Source organism: Nyctibius grandis, chromosome 11, assembly GCF_013368605.1.
Source record: "Nyctibius grandis isolate bNycGra1 chromosome 11, bNycGra1.pri, whole genome shotgun sequence".
Taxonomy (NCBI): domain Eukaryota; kingdom Metazoa; phylum Chordata; class Aves; order Nyctibiiformes; family Nyctibiidae; genus Nyctibius; species Nyctibius grandis.
Window position 1 is genome coordinate 13,928,495 of NC_090668.1, and position 19,853 is coordinate 13,948,347.

General features: G+C 42.5%; 1 protein-coding gene across 1 annotated transcript in view; it reads left to right on the forward strand.

Moving 5' to 3' along the window:
* MYO5A (myosin VA) overlaps nt 1-19,853 on the forward strand; it is a 98,422-nt gene that overhangs the window by 49,444 nt on the left and 29,125 nt on the right. The window contains exons 9-20 of the mRNA XM_068410860.1: nt 16-122; nt 2,651-2,916; nt 3,480-3,561; nt 6,086-6,226; nt 7,011-7,136; nt 9,333-9,416; nt 12,917-13,078; nt 14,566-14,663; nt 15,257-15,343; nt 15,442-15,550; nt 17,063-17,274; nt 18,231-18,387. Of these exons, the coding sequence (XP_068266961.1) occupies nt 16-122; nt 2,651-2,916; nt 3,480-3,561; nt 6,086-6,226; nt 7,011-7,136; nt 9,333-9,416; nt 12,917-13,078; nt 14,566-14,663; nt 15,257-15,343; nt 15,442-15,550; nt 17,063-17,274; nt 18,231-18,387 (1,631 nt within the window). The remainder of the gene's footprint in view (nt 1-15; nt 123-2,650; nt 2,917-3,479; nt 3,562-6,085; nt 6,227-7,010; nt 7,137-9,332; nt 9,417-12,916; nt 13,079-14,565; nt 14,664-15,256; nt 15,344-15,441; nt 15,551-17,062; nt 17,275-18,230; nt 18,388-19,853) is intronic.

Sequence of the window (19,853 nt, forward strand, 5' to 3'; positions counted from 1 at the left end):
TTCATCATTTTTCAGGGATTAGCGATTCCTACCAGATGGGAATTTTTCGAATCCTTGCTGGCATCCTTCACTTGGGCAACGTGGAGTTTGCATCTCGGGATTCTGACAGCTGCACTATTCCTGTGAGTAGCAGATGAGCTGAAGGGCATGGTTTCTACTCTGACAGCTTCTGCCTTCTGCTTGTTTGCAGGGACCTCTTCTGAAAAAGAGTAACAGTATAAAACCAAAAGCAATGTGTTTATTTCTAATTTGTTAACATTTTCACAGTACTTTGCAGATGGATTCAGCTCTTCTCGGTTTAGAGCCTTCAGACAGTACTGTCTGTGTTACAACACTGGCTGCCTTAATTTCGTTTCAAAACTGTAATTGATCTGTCCTAGAAAAGCCTACTAGACAGGCTAGCTTTGAAGTCCTGGGCAGGTGTCTAGATCTTTATATTCGCACATGAATACATTCCCTGCCCACAGTAAATGCTTTGCAGGATGTTTTTCTTAATGTTAAATGCCAAACTGGCCTAAACAATTGCAGAGCAAATGCTTCGCAAAGTCCTCTGGCATGTATAGGCAGGAGCATAGGATACAAAGATATGATTCGTGTGACTCATCTAAGTGTTGTGGTTTTATCAGTCTTTTTTTACCTTCGTGGAGGTCAGCAATGGGGACTGCATAGTCTGATCTGAAAAAAACCTGCTCATTCAGTGAGGACCAAGGCTTTTTACTGAGTTAAAAATATTATATATTCTGGAGATGAGAAACAAAAAAGATGTGGCTTGTCACTCCTCTTCCTTGGGTTCAAAAGTGACCAGTTTCTCCTTTTGCCTTTCCCTGAATGTTTACTGCTGAACTACACAGCCTTCATCTTTCTCTCTCTTCAAATAGAAGCAACGGTTGCAGAGGTTTTTTTCTCATTTTACTGTCAGTCACTTTCTCAAGAATCTGCAGTAGCAGCTTCTGGAGCTGAGATAACAGGTCCTTCATCCGGCCACAGATGATCAGTGTGCCTGGGCTGATGCCGTGTGTCCCTGGGGTCTAATGGATAGCTGCTGTGAAACCACAGCAACAGTCTGGCTCTATGGTGTGTCTTAAAAAGGTTTTCACTACAAAGAAAGCGTCATTTAATGATCACAGGTAGAAAGCTGATGAGCCCCAGGACATGATGAGCTAGCCTGTGTTGTAATGGATATCTCCAATGCAGGAATCTCACTGAATGAGCTAGTACAAAGCTGCAAGTTCCTGTGCAATCCTATCCTGACGTGGTAAACATCTAGCAGGCAGCGGTGAATGTCTGCTCAATGGCATTGGCTACCTGAGCCAGGCTGTTCTCTGACAATAGCCATGTCATTGCAAAGCTCTGTAGCCGGGCAGACTGGTCTGCCTGGGAAGCGCTGGCATGGTGGTGCATTGGTGGTGCTTCAGGGAGCTCAGCGAAGGGCTCTGCATGGTGCTGTGTGAATGAATCAGTTTGTTTAATGTTGGCTCGAGTAAACCTAATGTGACACTCTTCTGTGCAGTGTTCGTCATTATTATTACTTTATTATTGTCTTCTGAGCCAGTTAAAGTGGTATGGCTAAACTGAAAGAAGACATGCTCAGTTAACTGGATTTTGGAAGTGTAACAGCACTGCCGTGGGATCTGTGTGCTGTAAGGACTGGAAGAAGCCCTGGAGAAGTCAGAAGGATGTGGAAATAGATAAAGCTGGTGTACCCTGAAGCTACTGGGCACGTAGTTACAGTCCCCTGTAATCTGTCCTTGTCAAGACGCTGCTTGTCAGCGTGCTGTTGAGCCACTGGGTGCAAAGTGAGCATGATGAGGAAGTAGTGTAAGGGGAGTTCCTTAAGAGGAAAGACCTGTCTGTCCTCCTTGATTTCTAGCTATCGATTTGCTTGTTAGTCATGAGGTGTAGTACCTTAACTCATTGAGTGGTAAACACACCATGCTGATTTTTATGCAGAAATCTTGTATACCATCTCAGTGTGCAGGCCTTGCTAGTTGATTTTACCCAGTTAAATGAAGGTCAGTTTTTTCACTTGTACAGTCCAATTTGAGAGAACATCATTTGTGTGTTCCAATCTCTTAGCGTTTGACTCCAGAATTCACTGAGAAAATACTGTGTTAAATACTGAGACCGAAGTACTAAAGCCCTTCCATGCTCCTTCCTCTTCGTTCTCGGCTTGGGTTGTGATGTCTCATTACCCATCACTCCCTGCCAGGGATGTATATGAGCAGAGGAGAGCACTGGTCAGGAGCTGTAGTCCATTCTGTCCCCAGCACACAGCTGATTTCCTGTCCTCTGCATTTCTCTAGCTTCTTCATTCAAAACTGAGACAGTTAGTTATAAGAATTCAAAATACCAAGTCCACCCCTGAGAAGCTCAGTGATTCATTTTTGCAAAGGTTGCAGGTTCCCTGCGTGGGGCTTTTTGGTGAACACAAGTATAGTAAAATGCCTTTGGGGAAACTGTGATTCAGCGATGTGAATGTGGTAAATGGATAGGGAACTTGTTACATTTTGGAGGAGGAAGAGCTGCAGAAGCTGCTGTTGCTGCTTATTGTGGGATCACTGCAGGCAGGCAGTTCTTCTGATTGCATGATTGTGTGTGTGCTATTGGCAATAATGTTTCAAGACCGAAGGAGATTTTTTTTTTTTATTAGCCCAAGCATGAACCCCTCACCATCTTCTGCGACCTCATGGGTGTGGAGTATGAAGAGATGGCCCACTGGCTTTGCCATAGGAAGCTTGCAACTGCCACTGAAACCTACATCAAGCCAATTTCTAAACTTCATGCCATCAATGCCAGAGATGCACTCGCCAAACATATCTATGCTAATCTCTTTAACTGGATTGTAGATCATGTGAACAAAGCCCTTCATGCTACTCTAAAACAGCATTCTTTCATTGGAGTGTTGGACATTTATGGGTGAGTCTTTTTGTCAGAGATATGACACCTCTTACGTAATTATCTTACTGCAAAGAGTCTTTGTCGTGTAGCGCTGTGTGGATTGCACAAAAAAACCCAAACCCTTAGCAGCTGCTTATTCCAGCTGAATGAAGTAGGTGTTTAGTTTTGACATGCTATCTAAGATCTTTGTTTTGACTTTCAGGTTTGGCATTTATAGTGGGATTTCAGATTTTTGCTGTTGATAGTTCCTTTATGCATTGCATTGGGGAAAGTTACAAGGGACTTGTCATCTCATAGTTCCTCCAGGGTGACACTTCTAGAGAGGACACAGATAACTACCATGCTGTCCAGGAACATCAGTCCCTTCCCTGTGTTCCTCATCCCTGCCTAAAGAGGGAACATCACTGAATTGCCCATGTCCTACAGTTTGCCATTTTCCTGTGGGCTTTGTTGCTTGACTGTGGTTGTTTATGCGTGGAATAGTGCAATGAATTCGACTGGAGGGAGGGAATTGAAATTATGGGGTCATTTAAAGTGTTTTTTTCACCGCACTAGTAATTTTGAGTATCTGCATATTTTAGATTTGAGACATTCGAAATCAACAGTTTTGAACAGTTCTGTATCAACTATGCCAACGAAAAACTGCAGCAGCAGTTCAATATGGTAAGTAGGAAATGACTGGCATTTCCTCTTCCCTTTCCTCTCACCCAAGTCCATTCTGCTAATTGGGTCCCCAGTGGTTACGATGAATTCCTTCAGTCTATTAACCAGCTGTCCTGGCTGTGGGCTTTGGGGGATGGGGAAAGATCGACTATCTCCTAGAAATAGATTTTATGACTAACTGCTGCTCTGGGACTATTTGAAATTCCGATCACACTAACAATTATAAGACAGAAGCAGTGCTTGGCAATTAAGACCCTGAAATTGCCTGTCAATGTGAGCACCATGTGGATGAAGTTGGAGTTAGCTGTGTCTCTGTAACTTCCACGAGAGCCAGTGCCCGGGCAGCAGAGAGCAGGGCTTTGCTGCTGGAAATCTGCCACCTGCGCTTCCTCTCCGGGCGTTATTATTTGAAGGTTTTCAGCCATATCCTGTAGTTGATGACTGACATGTGGCAAGAAACGCCTCTTCCTTCTCCTCCAGAGAGATCACGATTCTCTCTCTCCTCAGCCTTAGTGACGTTTGTAGTTATATATCGTACCTGCGTAATGATGAGGCAAGTTATTTATGCCAGGTCTGTTGCTAGGCTGTGCTGCAGTACGGGAATAGCTTTGAACTCTCTTTACAAGTGTAGCTCCACAGCAGCAGTGTATGCTCGCAGGCCTGGATCCCCCCATGCCGTTGTTCACTCCAGCAGTGGAGATGCCTGTGGGGGAGTAAGCTGGGTGCTGGAGCGGAGGCTGGGCTTTCCAGCCCCGACGTGCCCTGTCCGTGCTGGTAGTGCCACGGCTTCAGCTCCATAAGCAGGATGTCATAACTGCTAAACACAAGGTATCTCGGAGTTTTCTCAGTTCTACAGCAAAATCTAGTCACTGTAAGAATTGTAAGGGTTCACTTCTTTAGTAAAGGTCACCGTCCCCGTGCTCCCTTCCCTCTCGCGCTGTTGCTCTAAGCACTTGTCTCACAAAGGATGGGGCAATGGGGCTTTTGTGTTGATGCCCCGCCAAGCTACCAAACCCAGTGCCAGTGGACACGGACCCATTGGGCTGCCATGCAGGTATGCGGGGTGGAAGTTGTTTTAAATTAAAGCCCCGTGTCTGTGGCGGTAGCCAGCAAGCCTTCACGTGCCGCCTGGGGCGGCCTGCACCCAGCTGAGGGCAGGATGCTTGGGGATGGCCCGGCCGCCTCGTGCATCTCTGTGGCCTGCCCGGCTTCCTGGCCACCCTTCCCCTGCCTGGCCACCCGCTGCCCCTAAGGAAAGCTAAGTCTGAAGACATTTTTCACCACGTAATTGCTAATTCCTTTACAGTGAAGAAATAGTTTTATGTTTTCTTTCAGGACTTAGGTCGGATGTGACTCGCCAATAAAGACGCTACCGTTGGCTTTCCTGTCAGGAATTAACTCGGCGCCTAACGCTGCCATGAAGCGGTGGGGCGGGAATGGCTCCCGCGGTCGCCGTTAAGGAGCGCTGCTTTGGGAAGGATGGCGTTAAGCTAATGAAATAAAAGGGATGAACTGCTTTGTCAGGGTAGTTTTCTGCTGTCTGGCAGATGCGTGCCAGAGAACTGCGAGGCCAGATCCGTGAATACAGGCGTTCGTGGCGGCCCCCCAACCCTGCCCACAGCACGGCTCCTCGCTGCTGGGAAGGGCACGCTCCAAGTTCGGTTTGCCTGCCGGAGCAGTTAGTAGGCATTAAATTTAAATGGAAGATAATATGTCATTTAAAATAACTGGAGTCAGCAGTCTTTTTGTTTTTAAAAAGAGTGCTTGTGCTATTAAGACCACAGTTTGCCTGTTTAATATCTTATAATATTTTTATCCTGTAGTTTTAATTCATCTCCTATGCACACTTCATTAAAGCTGTGCGTGTTCTTTGTGATAAAATTTTTGAATAAATATACAAGTACATTGTTATTGGTCTTTGTACCAGATAAATCTTCCACAAAATTTTGCTTAAAGGATTTCTTGTGCTGATACTCCTGGAGATACACTCTTCAACAAAAATCTGCAAGAATATTTTAACGCAATGCGTCATCTTAGAAAAAAATCGGCAGCCATTTAAGAGGAAATGGAGCTCTGTTCTTTTACAAGGAATCAGAAAAGTATTTATAGTGAAATTGTACTTGAAATAGAGCAGTATTCGTAACTTCGAAATCATAAATGCATGGCATATCCCACGTTATAAGTTACTGTTCCTGCACTTGAGGCATGTTCTGGGTTTTGTGGTGTTTTTTTTATAAGAGAAAAGAGCTTGTAGTAATTGTGGGACTATACAGTTAAAAGATAGGAACAAATAGACCTTATTTGCAGAGAATATGGATGAGCGCATTAATTTGTCTGTTGTTTTTAGGCCAGGAAAAAAGGTTAATTTATGTTTCACACACTTACTTGTTAAAGGGTTTATTCAGTTGAACTAGTGTGTCACTTGACAGCCTGGATTAGAGTGCCAAGATGAATTCAAATGTGAGTTCAGTGTATTTATTCTGCATTTTATTTCACAGAAAACTGTTTTCTTTTTTCCCTGTAGCATGTCTTTAAGCTGGAACAAGAAGAATATATGAAGGAACAAATACCATGGACCTTGATTGATTTCTATGACAATCAGCCTTGCATCAACCTCATAGAGGCCAAAATGGGAGTTCTGGATCTGTTGGATGAGGAGTGCAAGGTGTGTGTTTGAGGGCTTTCATAGAGAAAGAAGTCATCAGCCGTCCTGCTTCTGGGACCTCACAGGGAATAGTCATCTACGTACAGCTATCGTTTTGACACTCGGCTGTTGAAAGGATTTGGAGAACCTACAAACAGAATTGGCAATTACAGGAGGAGTAAAAGTGGTTTTAGTCATGCTTTTTTTTTTCCTCCTCTCCATCATGTGTCTGTTTCTGGGTGTCTGATCAACCTTTGTTTTGACTCTGGCAACTTTCCCAAGCGTAGCAAGTGCAGTCTTTGGTCCTGTCAGATTTCTCCAAGTTGTCTCTTGCTTGGTGTCTTACCTTTTGTCTTTCATGGTAGTTTAATTTATGCCAAGTCACGTACAGGGGATGGTGTGTGGTGTCTACTTCGGTGGAAACCCAGCTTGGGGTTCCTGTGTATCACAAAGCATCACAAGCAATCTCTAATGGTGGTGGATGAGTTCTGACCCACTGAGATGCTGCTCAGCCAGTTAACGTCTCTCTTGGATCCCTGCCTTCAGATGTGTGACACTGGAAGTGTTACTAGTGTTGTGTGTGTCACAGAGCAGCTACACCTGCTGCTGGGCTGTGTCCAGTCCAGAGTGTTAGAAAGGCAAGCACGTAGCTGGTTGCTGGCTTCCTTGCTTGTGGCAGTGTTGGAAATCTGAGGAGCTGGAGTTTGAAAGCAAACCACAAAGTGTCGTCCCCTGTCTTCTTAGTTTCTTTTGCTACTGAAAAGTTTTCAAGACATTTTAAATGGCTGTGTGTTCTCTTCCATAGATGCCAAAAGGCTCGGATGACACTTGGGCCCAAAAACTATACAATACTCATTTGAATAAATGTGCCCTCTTTGAAAAACCGCGTTTGTCAAATAAGGCTTTTATCATCAAGCACTTTGCTGACAAGGTAAGGGCTTTTCCTCCTGTACCTCCTTCTGTGGCTGGTGTTGCTGAGTGTGTGCGCAGGAGGGGATCCTGGGGTGGGCGGCTGTTGCAGGCAGCGACTGGGCAGTGGCATCCCCAGCTCTACTTGGGTTCTTGCAAAATGTGTGCCTGCCTGCACACCCGATCAGGAGAAGAAAGTTGACCTGGCAGCTGTGCAGAGCCAGGAACACAAACAAGAGCTCCTGATTCCTGTCACATGCTGTAACCACCAACCATCCTTTTTCAAAACATGACAGCTTAGTGTATTTGCAATTCACAGCATAATTGTATCAATTCCAGTTATGCTACAGACAGACACAAAATAGAAAATCATATATCTCACTTTAGTTTTAGCTGAAGAGCAAGAACAAAACGATGTTAGTTTTGCTGCCACCTTAATACGCACACAGGAAAGAGGCTAACACAGCCGCCTTCTCATCACTGGAGCAGTATGAGCTGCTCCCACCCTCGCCTTTGCCCAGCAGCGAACAGCTGTTTCTAGGAAGCTGGACGAGGGGTATCTCAGTGGAGTGCATGTGTTGTTCAGCTCCCACAATGCATCATCAAACTGAGAAACTCCTCAGGTTAAAATAAAACAAAAAATTTTAAAATCCTGTTTAAGATAATTGTCCTGTTAAACAAAGAAGCTGCCTTAGAATGTTGTCAGCTTCGTCAAAAAGTTTGGAGAAGCTCTGGGAATTCTTATCAGTAGGTCTCTATGTGCTGACGTGGGGTTGGAGGCCTGTAGTTGCTCCCACTTGATTTCTCCCAGGTTCTTGAATTTATGCATAGAAGAGGGGTCCAGTTCTTGTTGTGCCTAGTGTTACCTTAATGAAAGCAGCAAGAACATCTCTGTAACTGTTTATAGATTAATGAGTTCTCTTTTATTATTTATTTAATTAATATTTCATATACTGTTCATTAGGCTAAACTTTGATATTTGAAAACAAGGCTCTCCTATGCCTACTCTGAGCAGCGAGGGCCAAGGAAAGCTAAAAGTAGCTCCAAGCAGGTACTGGCAAGGCTCTAAAGGTCTGATGTGCTGTCTGCGCTAAGCATTTCATGCTTTCCTGTGTGCTTACGTGAATGCATACAGACATCCTGAAGGAAAAAATAAAGCTGTAGCTGGCAGGTTAGTAACCCCTGTGCCTTGATGTTGTCTTCTCTGGGAGAAGGCAGGGATTCTGCTGCCCTCTCGTGGCATTGTCTCCAGTGGTGAGAACAGTAATGGTACCCCGGGTATGTTCAGAGAAGGCTTTCAGCTGTGGGTAGACCCTGGGGAGATCCTCTGCCTCCTTTCGCCCTAGGGATTTTTGGAAGTGTTTTGCAGCTCGGGGTATAGTGTCATTGTGTAAGCACGGATAAATGGCCGTACTGAAAGAGGGGCTGCTGATGGCTTTCAGTCTGTTTGCTCTGGCAGAATAAAATGACTATAAGGGTCAGCTCTTCTATTTTATAGTCTGCACTTCTGCTGATACAAGAGTGAAGAGTTAGTGTGAGACACTTCATGAGAGCATACTTATGTTAATCAATATCGAATTCTAAGGTACACACTTTTGACAATAGTTTTTGGGTTTTGTTCAGCCTTGAATTAGGACAATGAAATAAATACTGCGTTTTTATCTGATGCTCTGGCTGTTCTTTGGTCCAGAAGACTCCTGTATTGTCACAACATTCAGGCTTTTAGTGCTTCTGGTAAAAATAGTCTTTCTGAGTACAAATGAGACATTTTCATAATAAGCTGCAGGCAGCTCTACTTATTGCCTCTCAGCTGATGAGATGAGATACTTTGTTCTCAGTTGCATCTGGATTTCACACAATTTTGCAGCCCTGATAACTTCGATGAAGGAGATGCTCAACACACATTTTGATTCTTCACCTTTACAGTAACGATTCAATCGTTCTGTCTTACCACAAGCATCTCTCAGCAGTGAAATATATCTAGTATCATGGAATAACGGTATTCATCTCTATATGTTTTAAGGTTTTATATTTTACTGGAAAGCACTCTCTTTGAGGAAAATCTATATTTAATGAAGACGCACTTGGGAGCTGACATTTTCAACATCCACAAGAATTATCTGTTTTAAATGTGAACGTTACAGCTGATGAATTCTATGCAAAATATTCTTATTAAATACTTTTAATACTTATTTTTTTGTAAAATGATGGGTTTCAGGTGGAATATCAATGTGAAGGCTTTTTGGAAAAGAATAAAGACACAGTTTATGAAGAACAAATTAAGGTCCTAAAATCGAGTAAGGTTAGTATAAGGCTTTTTTTTTTTCTTTTGCAGTTATGAATCCTTGAATTAAGGGTCATATAAAATTTCTTATAAACCCAGGAAATATTTCTCCCCTAGTATCACATCAACTGAAATAGAACGTGGTTTGTGTTTTACTTGGCTATCTGTATGAATTTAGAAAGTCCTTTAGCCTAATTTTGCTCCGTGTAAGATCAGTCTATATTTAGCCACAAAATTTCACTGTTTGTTGTTTTTTTTTTCTTTTGGTTGGTTTTTGGTTTTGTTTTTTTTTTTTTTTTGCATTTCACAAACCTTTGCTATATTTTCTGTAAAGGCATCAAGAACTTCTAATATACTATAGTAGTATAAGAAGGCTTAACAGTTAAGCCCTTAATTTTGTAATCTGAAAACAGAAGCTCCTTGTTTATGGCCTGACAATTGAGCAGAAAATTTCTGGAGGAGAGACAAGTTCTGTTCCAGAAGCAAATTGAGAGAGGAATGAAATGTATAGACCCTAAGGACACGAACCAGAATTTACAGAGTCTTGCCTTCTTGACATCTGTGAAAGAAAGATAACATCTGAATTGAAAAATACTGTGTGAAGGAATATTATAGAACAGGCCTTTAGTGGCATCATCTGCTTTTTTTACTGGCAAAAATGCTGGTTGTGCTCTTCTGAAATGTAAAGGCAATTAACTTGACACTGTGCTGTGATGGCTGTTGGGAATTTGCTGGCTCTAATGGCCCAGGAAGCTGGGTGTCAAGGACAGGCTATTTAAAATTATGCCATTCTATCAGGAAAACCAACATTTGTTGCTTCTGTTTCTACTCTGAGCAGATACATGAAGCTAAATGATTAAAACATGTAGTATAATGAAAAACCACAGCAGACTTTCTACGGAGAGAAGCGTTGCAGTGGTTTGAGTGAAGTCAGTTGGTGTGTGTGGGAGGCAGGTGGCATCCTCAGGGAGCTGGCAGGGACCAGTCACCCTTTGTAGCTCCAGCCCTGCCACGGCAGCGCGCAGTACACGGCGGGGGCGCAGGGGTGCTTCCAGGGATGTAGGCCACTAAGGGACGATGGGGACATAGCTGCCATAAGAGCATGATGGCAGCTCGGGCAGGCTCAGTAGGCTGAGTCAATTCAGTCTAAACACTAAGAAACAACGTGGTTTTCCCCAATGGTAAATTTTACCCAAACCAATGTTTTCTTAAAAAAAAATCAACTGTGAAGAAAATAAATTTTCAGAAGAAGAATGTTTCATTTCTGTTTTTCAGCAGGCCCTCTTCATTAGTAATTGTAGTGGGATTGCATTTCTGATTTTTTTTTTTTTGTTGTTGTCGCTGTTTTCTGGGTTTGCTGTGCACATTCAACAGAAGGTAATTCTAAATTGAATGCATCATCTGTCATCCTGCCCATTCCTACTCTCAGATACAGCTCAAATGCTGCTTTGCTCTCCAAAGTGCATGACACACACTGCTCTTGGCAGGCACTCTAGTGTTTAGCTATTTATTTTGGCCTTCTCTATAAATCCACCCACAGGACCTCTTTGAACTAGTTCAGTTTCCATGCATGTATCATGAAAGCAATGCAAGAGTCCTCAGCTTTTATGCTTGCTACTGGCGTGTTCTTAAAATCTTCTGTTGTGGCTCTGTATTGAAAGAAATGATCTGTAAGATTGTTCGCAGCATGTCTGTTAAATCGTCTGAAAAAATTACAGGGAAAAAATGGCTGCTTGCTTATTTTCTGCCACGTAAATTATCTGCCCTTTGATCAGTGTTTTCCCTCTCTTTGAACACTCCTAGTGTTCTGCAAAACAAAGAAAATTGATAAGATACTAAAAACCAAAACCAAACGAAAACGTGAATGTCCCCACAGTGTGGATCACCTCAGCAATGCTCTCCTGGTGTCGACCTGTGCTGCAGAAGGCCATCCACTGCTCCTTTCTTCTGCATGCAGTAACTGAGGCAGTGGCTATGGAAATGGTGCCTTTGAAATGCACTTGCCCATTTTTACAGGCAGATTTTCCCAGGGTTGGAAAAAGGGAATGAGACTTACGTACTGATAGCTTAGAAGAGCTCATCCATCTGCAGTCCAGACACTGGAGACCCCCTTCTCACCCCCACCCCTGGTGTGTGAGAGCATCGGGAGACAAAGCATATTGCATTCAAGTAAGTTTCTGTATGGGATGAAAAGACTTGGCTCTGTAGCTCAGATGCCTGTGCATCCCAACTCGCTGCCTCTGACTGCGGGCAGCTGAATGAGGTGGTGGCGGCCCAATCATCCTGAACTCTTTGTTGAGTCAGTGGAAGGAGACGGGCTAAATCACCCTCTGGAAATGTCATTCTTCCACCAGCTACAGAGGTAATCTAAGGTGATGGTGCTCCTAACCTGGCAGACTCAGGTGAGATAAAGCTAAGCTGCGATACTGCTTTTTTAGTTCAGGAATTTAGGATACCTTTGTAGCATTCATAGTCACTATATTATGCTGGAGTGCTGTGCTGGATGCTACTGAGGAATGTTTGATGCCTTCTGCTAGCCCATCTGGCACAACCACAGAGCACAAGTACCATTTTGTTGCGCAGCATGTTTCATTGGATATTGTGCATGCTCACCAAGTTTTATAAGGCAAAACCAATTTTTTTATTTTTTAGGTTGTACTTAGCCCAAGCACTTTCTAGTACTGAAAATTGAATGCTCCTATCTCTTGGGAGAAAGTGCACAGATGCTAGATAAAAGATTATTCATTGACAGGTAGAGAAGTTCAGATTTTCTTACTCTTATAATGCTTCTGAAGTGCTATAGTTGTCAGCAGAAAGACCTGGTGGTGTTAGTTATAAGTTACTTCAAAGCAGCTATTATATATGGGTGTATTTTGTAGCCATTAGAGAAAGGGAACCAGAAGCCCTGAGTGGTATTTGGAAAGGTGTTTCAGAATTTTCCTCCACTCCCACTGGCCTGAGAGTAGATCTTCAGACAGATAAATTCAGCTAATGGGTTTTTTTAGTTGATGGTTCCTCTTTTAAGTTGATTATTCCAATTTAGAGTGATAAAGTGATAAATATTCTTTGTTGCCTGCTGGGTTGTTCAGTGTCCTAGATATTTCTCAACCACAAAGGAGTCTTATGCACCACTGGAATATGAGAGGACCCTGTTGTTTCCTCCTTAGATCAAAACAGCCATATATAATTGCAATTGGTACTTATGAAGCTGCTGTCAGTATGTAACAGTTTCACATGGAAGCTATTGCTGGCTCTATGAAAAAAAAAAAAACTCCAATCAGAGTATTATCTTCAGAAGGAGACTCACTGATCAAACACACAAAATTTTTAGTATTGAATCATGGCCCACTCACTTATACTACTAGCTTGAATGCTTTTTTGCATTTGCCCCCGTGTGGAGTTCAACAAAAACCCAGCGCTTACGAAAACTGAGCCTGGATTCTGACTACCGTAAGCACAAACGGATGCAATCACTTGCTGGATTCTTACCCTCTGTATTTTTTCTGCTGTTATACCAGTTTAAGCTGCTACCAGAGTTATTCCAGGATGAGGAGAAGGTCCTCAGTCCCACGTCAGCAACCCCTTCAGGGCGCGTGCCTTTGTCTCGAACGGCTGTAAAACCAGCCAAGGCCAGGCCAGGTCAAGCCAGCAAGGAGCATAAGAAAACTGTGGGACATCAGGTGAGTGTGAAGATGAAGCTCGATTAAATAATCTCTCCCTCTACCTCCGTCTGTCTCATAGCTCTAAAGGTGTGCTGGTGCTTCTTGGGATCTCTTGTGATTTTGAGACAGGTACAGCTGATTATGACTTACAGTTTGGAGCAAATATACCCTAATTACTAATAATTTTGGGCCACAACTTCAGGGTGCTCAGTGTAAGTTCTTTGTATCAGGGTCCCCTGCCAATTCTTGAAGATGAACCAGCCACATCTCTCGGGTGCTCAGAGTTCTGATAAAATCACCAAAAATGCCTGGGCTTTGTCCAGTACCTTGGATGGTTGTTGGTTCCCTAACAAAGGTATTAGCACAGTGTCTGTGCAGTGTCATGATCTAGTCAGACCGCTAAGTGAGAATCAGGGAATTCAGAGAATGTTTGATTTGGATAGTCATAATTTCTCTATAACCTTCCCCAAGCAAGCTATGTCAAGCTCTGGGTGGGAATAGGAATGGTTATTCATGCTACTGTACAGAATGCCAATCTGCTTGGCATATGTTCATGGTACAGTCTGCAAATTCCAATCTTCTGTAATTCATGCAAGAGAACCCCTGCCCAGTTATCTTTTTAATTTGAAATTCATTTCTGATTTTGCAAACAGACAGTATCCTGAGGCTGGTAGAGGCATAAGAGTTTTGTTGTCAGACTGAAACTATGAGTTGAAGTGATAGAGGTACTCTCATACTATTCCTATCAATCAGTGATGTATATTAATTTATGAATTTTTTATAAATTTTAAAGAAAGCTAATACAAAAGTGATTTTATTGTATTCTGTGTAGAAATAGAGGTTGTCTTAGAATCATGAGTTCAACAAAAAGAAGGAAATCCATACCAATATTTTTAAAACATCTAAGACGTGTTTTCATAGTTTTTTTTATCTATTAGGGTATTCTGTGGTTAGAAGGATATACTGCAGTATGTTAGGTATTTGTGGTCCTGATACTTCTTTAAAAGTAAAGCTCCTAAAACTCTCAGATATTGGACTTTCAACGTTCTCTTCAGTAGGTGTGACATTGGGATCAGTGGAACTGAAGAAATGGAGACTTTTTTTTATCACTCTGTTGATTTTAAATTTGATTTAAAATTTATTTAAAATTAAATGACTACTTAGTAATATGCCATGAGGTTTAGTCATGGCAATCAATTAGGGTAGATGAGACATACAAAGGTTGAAAATAACTCAGTCTATCCCACGTTTTTGTAGTTCATCACATGCTGATATGGGAGCTTTACTCCTCTAAATTTAGAAGTCTCACTGTAACATAATTCACCCAAAGATGGTATCTGAAACTAAAATCTATTGCCATAATAAAACCAAGCTGGTGTATATTACCAAAAGCATTATTACAAATAAGCAAATATCCCTTGGTCGGCTTCCTGAGGTTATCTCAAACACGACTGAGCTTATTGAGGCTATTCCCTGATATTTTTCCCTTTTTCTTTTTCAAAAAGTTTCGAAACTCTCTTCATCTGCTGATGGAAACCCTGAACGCTACAACTCCACACTACGTGCGCTGCATTAAGCCTAATGACTTCAAGTTTCCGTTCACGTAAGCTGGTTCCTGTAGGGTCCGTATAGGCTGTGCATGGGAGGGAATTGCCCAAGGCCTCGGCGGATCGAGGTTCTGCTAAACCTTGCTCACTCAGGAGTGGTGTGTCTCCTGTCTCTTGTGATGGACTCATTGTGTGTATGTGTACTTACAGCAGGAGATGTTTTGGCATGAATAGAGGGAGAAATACTTCCTGATGCGCTTTTTTTTTTTTTCTGGTGATATATGAGAAAAAATACCAGCGTTTCACTGATAGCTGTTTTAAATGTGACTGGCAGTTTGCTTAGAGCTTTCCTCAAAAGTCTGCTTAAAACCCGGGCACACAAAGACTGCCGTGGCTATTGGGCAGGCCAGCGGGAAGCAGGACAGGACAAGCAGCTTGCAGCAGCCGACGGGCTCGGGCAATTCCCCGGTCAGGCTGTCCTTTGTTGTCGCTGAGTTGCAGAAGCACTAGCTGGGCTTGTTAACCACCCATCACATCCCACCCCTGCTCCCCCTCCGTGCCACTCCCGTCCTGGGTGTGCACAGGGCCAGAGGTCCCATGTAATGCAAAACTAGCCCCAAACTCTCAGGCTCTTTTTATTCCTACGTAGATTTGATGAAAAGCGGGCAGTGCAGCAGCTGAGAGCTTGTGGTGTCCTGGAGACCATCCGAATCAGTGCAGCTGGCTTCCCCTCCAGGTGTGTTCACTGCTTTTTAGATTGCTTTCAGCTGTAGTTCTTCTTTTTAAGAGAATTATTGATTGTTGAGACTGACACTGTCTCTGTTTTTGGGACAGGTGGACATACCAAGAGTTCTTCAGCCGTTACCGTGTTCTAATGAAGCAGAGAGATGTCCTTAGTGACCGAAAGCAGACGTGTAAAAATGTCCTGGAGAAGCTGATTCTGGTACTAGACTTAGTGCTGAGCGCATTTGAAATCGGAAGGATTAAAGATAGCGTCCCTTACTCCCTCATAGCCACACTATTCTAGTACTACTACAAAGTACGAAACCACCAATATTAGCACAGGAACTGTAGAATTTCCCAGTGTATCACAGGAAAGGAAGACTGTGATTTTAAGTGTGGGTGGGTTGAGGGTGAGCCTTACCTTGCTTAACGGCAAGACGTATTAACCACACCTTAAGTAAGGTATAGTTATCTGGAGGTTTTCTATGTGGAGGTGTTTCTGTCTGTGTTTGTGTCTTTCACACTGCTCCTCTCAGCTCCTGTGCTGAAGTCAACCTTTTTCACTCCTTTTGTCCTCGTGACATTCTCTCCCTGCTTAGCACTGTGGCGGTCCTAATACCTTGGCAGCCTCTTGCTTTGCCTCCTACCTCCAGTTGCAGCCCTACATTCCCAGGCTATGCCATCCACACCACTGGCGTTGCACCTGAACTGATGTGTTTCTTGGGATTTCTTAGGGACTGATGAACAGCGGAGGGCAGGCAGGCTCCAAAGAGACAGTTCCAGCCAGTTCTCAGTAGAAGGTGGTTAATTGAGACGTACTCAGAAGTGTCAGCTAGGAAGAGAAAGAGACAAAGTTTGCTGAGGATAGAAAAGCAAGAAAGGTTACCTTGCTGAAGTGCAATGCCCCTGTTAGGATGCATGTGGAAACAAAAAAATACTGTGTAGGCAGGTTGGGGCTCGGGTTTTTAAATTCTGTGTCATTAGGTGGACTGAACTAAAATATTTTGGTTTATATGCATGTGTCTGTATTTATAGTGTTAATGTATAGTGTAAATGTATCCTAAGCTATAGCTCCTTGACTGCTGTTCCTTTTAACTTAACACCAAACAATCAACAAAATTATTTTTTTTCAATGTACCTTTTTATCTTCTCAGTTTTTCCCTCCAAAGAGTACTACAGCCTCTAGAGATAGAATATTATTCTCTTTCTGTTTTAGTTCTGAAATTTCAGATGTGATTGAGCAGCAGTGAGATGCTTTGTTCTGGCTCAGTCCTGATGCAGTAAACGATGCGTACAGGTTTGAAGCCCCAGCTGCTTTGTTTGTACTGTGTAATATGGTTGAAGATGGACAGTTTCAGTGGGGTCATCTACAACTTAAGCAGGAAATTGTACATATGTGCATTGCCTGTACTGCTTTCATCCTCTGGGCCCCTTCCTCACCTCCTGTAGCCTTCCATGTCTCTTATAATCTTTGTGGCATTCTTGTCTAAGCAAAAATCTCATGTTACTCGTTTAGGCCATGCTTGTGGCCTTATGGTATTATTTGTTAACAAAATCACACAGAGAAAATACTCTCCTCCACTACTTAATTTAAGTCTAGGTTTACTTGAAATATTACACAGATAACTTTGCCTCTCTACTAACTGTACTTTCATTTAGCCCTTCATGCCTTTTTTTTTAATCCACTAACATTTAATGCTGTAACTGATCCTCTTTTTACCTCTGAAAATAGGACAAGGATAAGTACCAGTTTGGTAAGACAAAAATATTTTTCCGGGCTGGTCAAGTAGCCTATCTGGAAAAAATAAGGGCAGATAAGTTGAGAGCTGCCTGTATCCGCATCCAGAAGACGATCCGAGGCTGGCTGATGCGAAAGAAGTACGTGCGTATGAGGAAGGCTGCCATCACCATTCAGAGATATGTCAGAGGGTACCAAGCACGATGGTAAGCAATGCTCGTGGGAAAACCCACACTAGCCTCAATTCAGATCCCTTTAAGTAGGACATTTAAATGGGATACATTTGTTCTTCCCTTCCTTTACTGGCTGAGAGGAAATGATTTTCCAGGGAAATGAAGTATATTAAATATAATGAGTGTGTCTGTCCTGCCTGTGTTTGACCTTCCTGAGAGGACAGTAGTGCCCTGGCTGTATGATGCTAGAACAGTACGTTGTTAGTGGGAGCAGAGTACAAGTAGTACTAGGAGATATGTTGCAGGTGAGGTAAAGCAGGACTCTTGGCTGAGTCCTTATTGCCCAGGTTCCATGTGCCCTCCCAGCTGGGTCTGTCTGTCCTGCTGGAGAAGCCATTCCTCATCCAGGGTGCAGCCGTGAAGGGAGATACATTAGAGTCATTTGTTTGGATTGTCTTCTGAGGGATGGCCATGCATGGGCCAGATAAAAGGGTAGGCGTACAGGTGGTGGTGTTCAAAGACAAGGTGGTTGTGAAGACTGTAAGAATCAACCTTCAGAAAGAGGCTTATGTCAGGATGCTTTGTAATTGTCTTGCTGAGAGGGCCAAGAATGAGCAAACAGTTTCTATGGGTTGAGGTTAGGAGAGGAGATCTGGAAGGTGGCATAATGGAAATAGCTTTAAAGCTGGAGAAAAGATGATGAGAAATTAAGCTGAGTTTATCTTGTCAGTTCTATAGCACAGTTCTCAGAGGAAGTGAAAACATTTCCCCAGAAAACCTTGCAAGTTTTCTGTTAATCTGTCATTCTGTTGTACTGCCATACAGTAGAATAGCAAGTAAATATGCTGTATCACTGACAACAGTAGGAAGAAACTGAAGTAGAAAATGTAGCTCTTGAGAAAGAGGGTAAAGTTATAGGAGGTAAAAAAATAATATTCAAGCACTGGAAAATAATTACAGGTATTATTTGTAATCTTTTTCTTGCTTAGCTATGCCACGTTCCTGCGGAGAACACGGGCTGCCATCACTATTCAGAAGTTCCAGCGCATGTATGTGGTCCACAAAAGATACCAATGCATGCGAGCTGCTACTGTTGCTCTTCAGGCTCTCTTGAGAGGTTACATGGCCAGGAACAAGTACCAAATGGTAAGAAATCATAATGTTTTACTTCTTCACTCTAGCTTTATTTCCACATACCTTCAGGACAAAGCTGCTCTGCAGTGGCCCCTTGGGAATCTGAAATGTTTGTGTGTGTGCTGTTAACGCGTAATGCACAAAGAAAATATCACAGCATGGATTGAAGGACAGTGCCTGGAAATTAGAAAGATCTGATACTGCAGTCAATGAACTTGTCATTTTAGAGATGTTCACATTGTCATCTAACATGGATGTACATAGACTTTCAGTGCAGTCAGTGGAGAGTCTAACAGGGATTTACAGCATTTCTCTTGAGAAACTTTTTCATTTGTTATATAGAAAGTTGAGGCGCTTAAATACTGAAAGTGGCCTCGTGTGAATGCGCCTCCATGAGTCCAAATCAGTATTGCTCACATCAATATACATATGTGATGCACTACTACTCCTATTCCATCCCTACTTTCAGTGATTCTGAAATGGCTTATGGAATATACTGAAGGAGATTAATGTTAGCAAAAAGATACCTACAAAAATAGGAGATTAAAACTTAAGCATGCGACGGGGTGGTTTGTTTTTTTAACTTATTGATGTTGGTTTTGTTTTGGAGAGAAGTTGATACAAGCTTGTCCTAGTGATATTGGTAATATTGTCCTGATTGTGCTTGATAAAAAATAAAAATTCAATTGAAATTGGGATTTGCTCTTCAGTGATTAGAGGGCTGGAAACAGAATTATGATTCAAATGGTTAGACTACAAAATGCCAGCATGTTTCACTTGTTTTCAGTTGTTTTAACTAGGCTTAAAAGTCACCTTAAATTACACTGAAAAGTTAGCCAAGAGTTCTGTTTTTTTCCTAAGCAGGTAGATATGGAAGGCATATAACCAAAAGCCAACTAGTGCTTGTGTTCCATGTGTTTCTCTTCTATATTTGAAGTTTGTGTATATTTTTCATTTGTATTAAAGTTGCATGCACAGTCACAGGTGAATGTGTTTAAGATACAGCTTTCTAACATATACTAGCTAGAAAGTTTGAAAACAAATAATCCCTGAGAAGAATTTCTAAGTAGTAAGATCCCCATGCTTGACTTGGCTGTTCCTTTGTGTGGGTATCTACTTGCCTTTTTATTGGAATTCTTAGCATTTTCGTTATTACAAACCGTATTTTATGTTGTGAGAGTATGTAAGATGTTTTTAACAGTGGTCTGTCAGATGTGACAAAGTACAACATGGGTCACAGCAATATGTGGACTAAAATCGATCCTTAGGAAAATGGGAGGTGATTCTGTATGCCTGAAGTTAGACGCGTGAGCGATACACATCGCATCTGTCCTGTAGCACAGAGTTCTATAAACCTGTTATATTCCCTCTTAATAGAGATGGCAGATTTCTGGAGGGGTCCATGTAAGGGATGGTCAGACTTGCCTGTCAGGGAGTATCCCCCTCGAGCAGTGAATTGTTCACCGCATTAAAACATG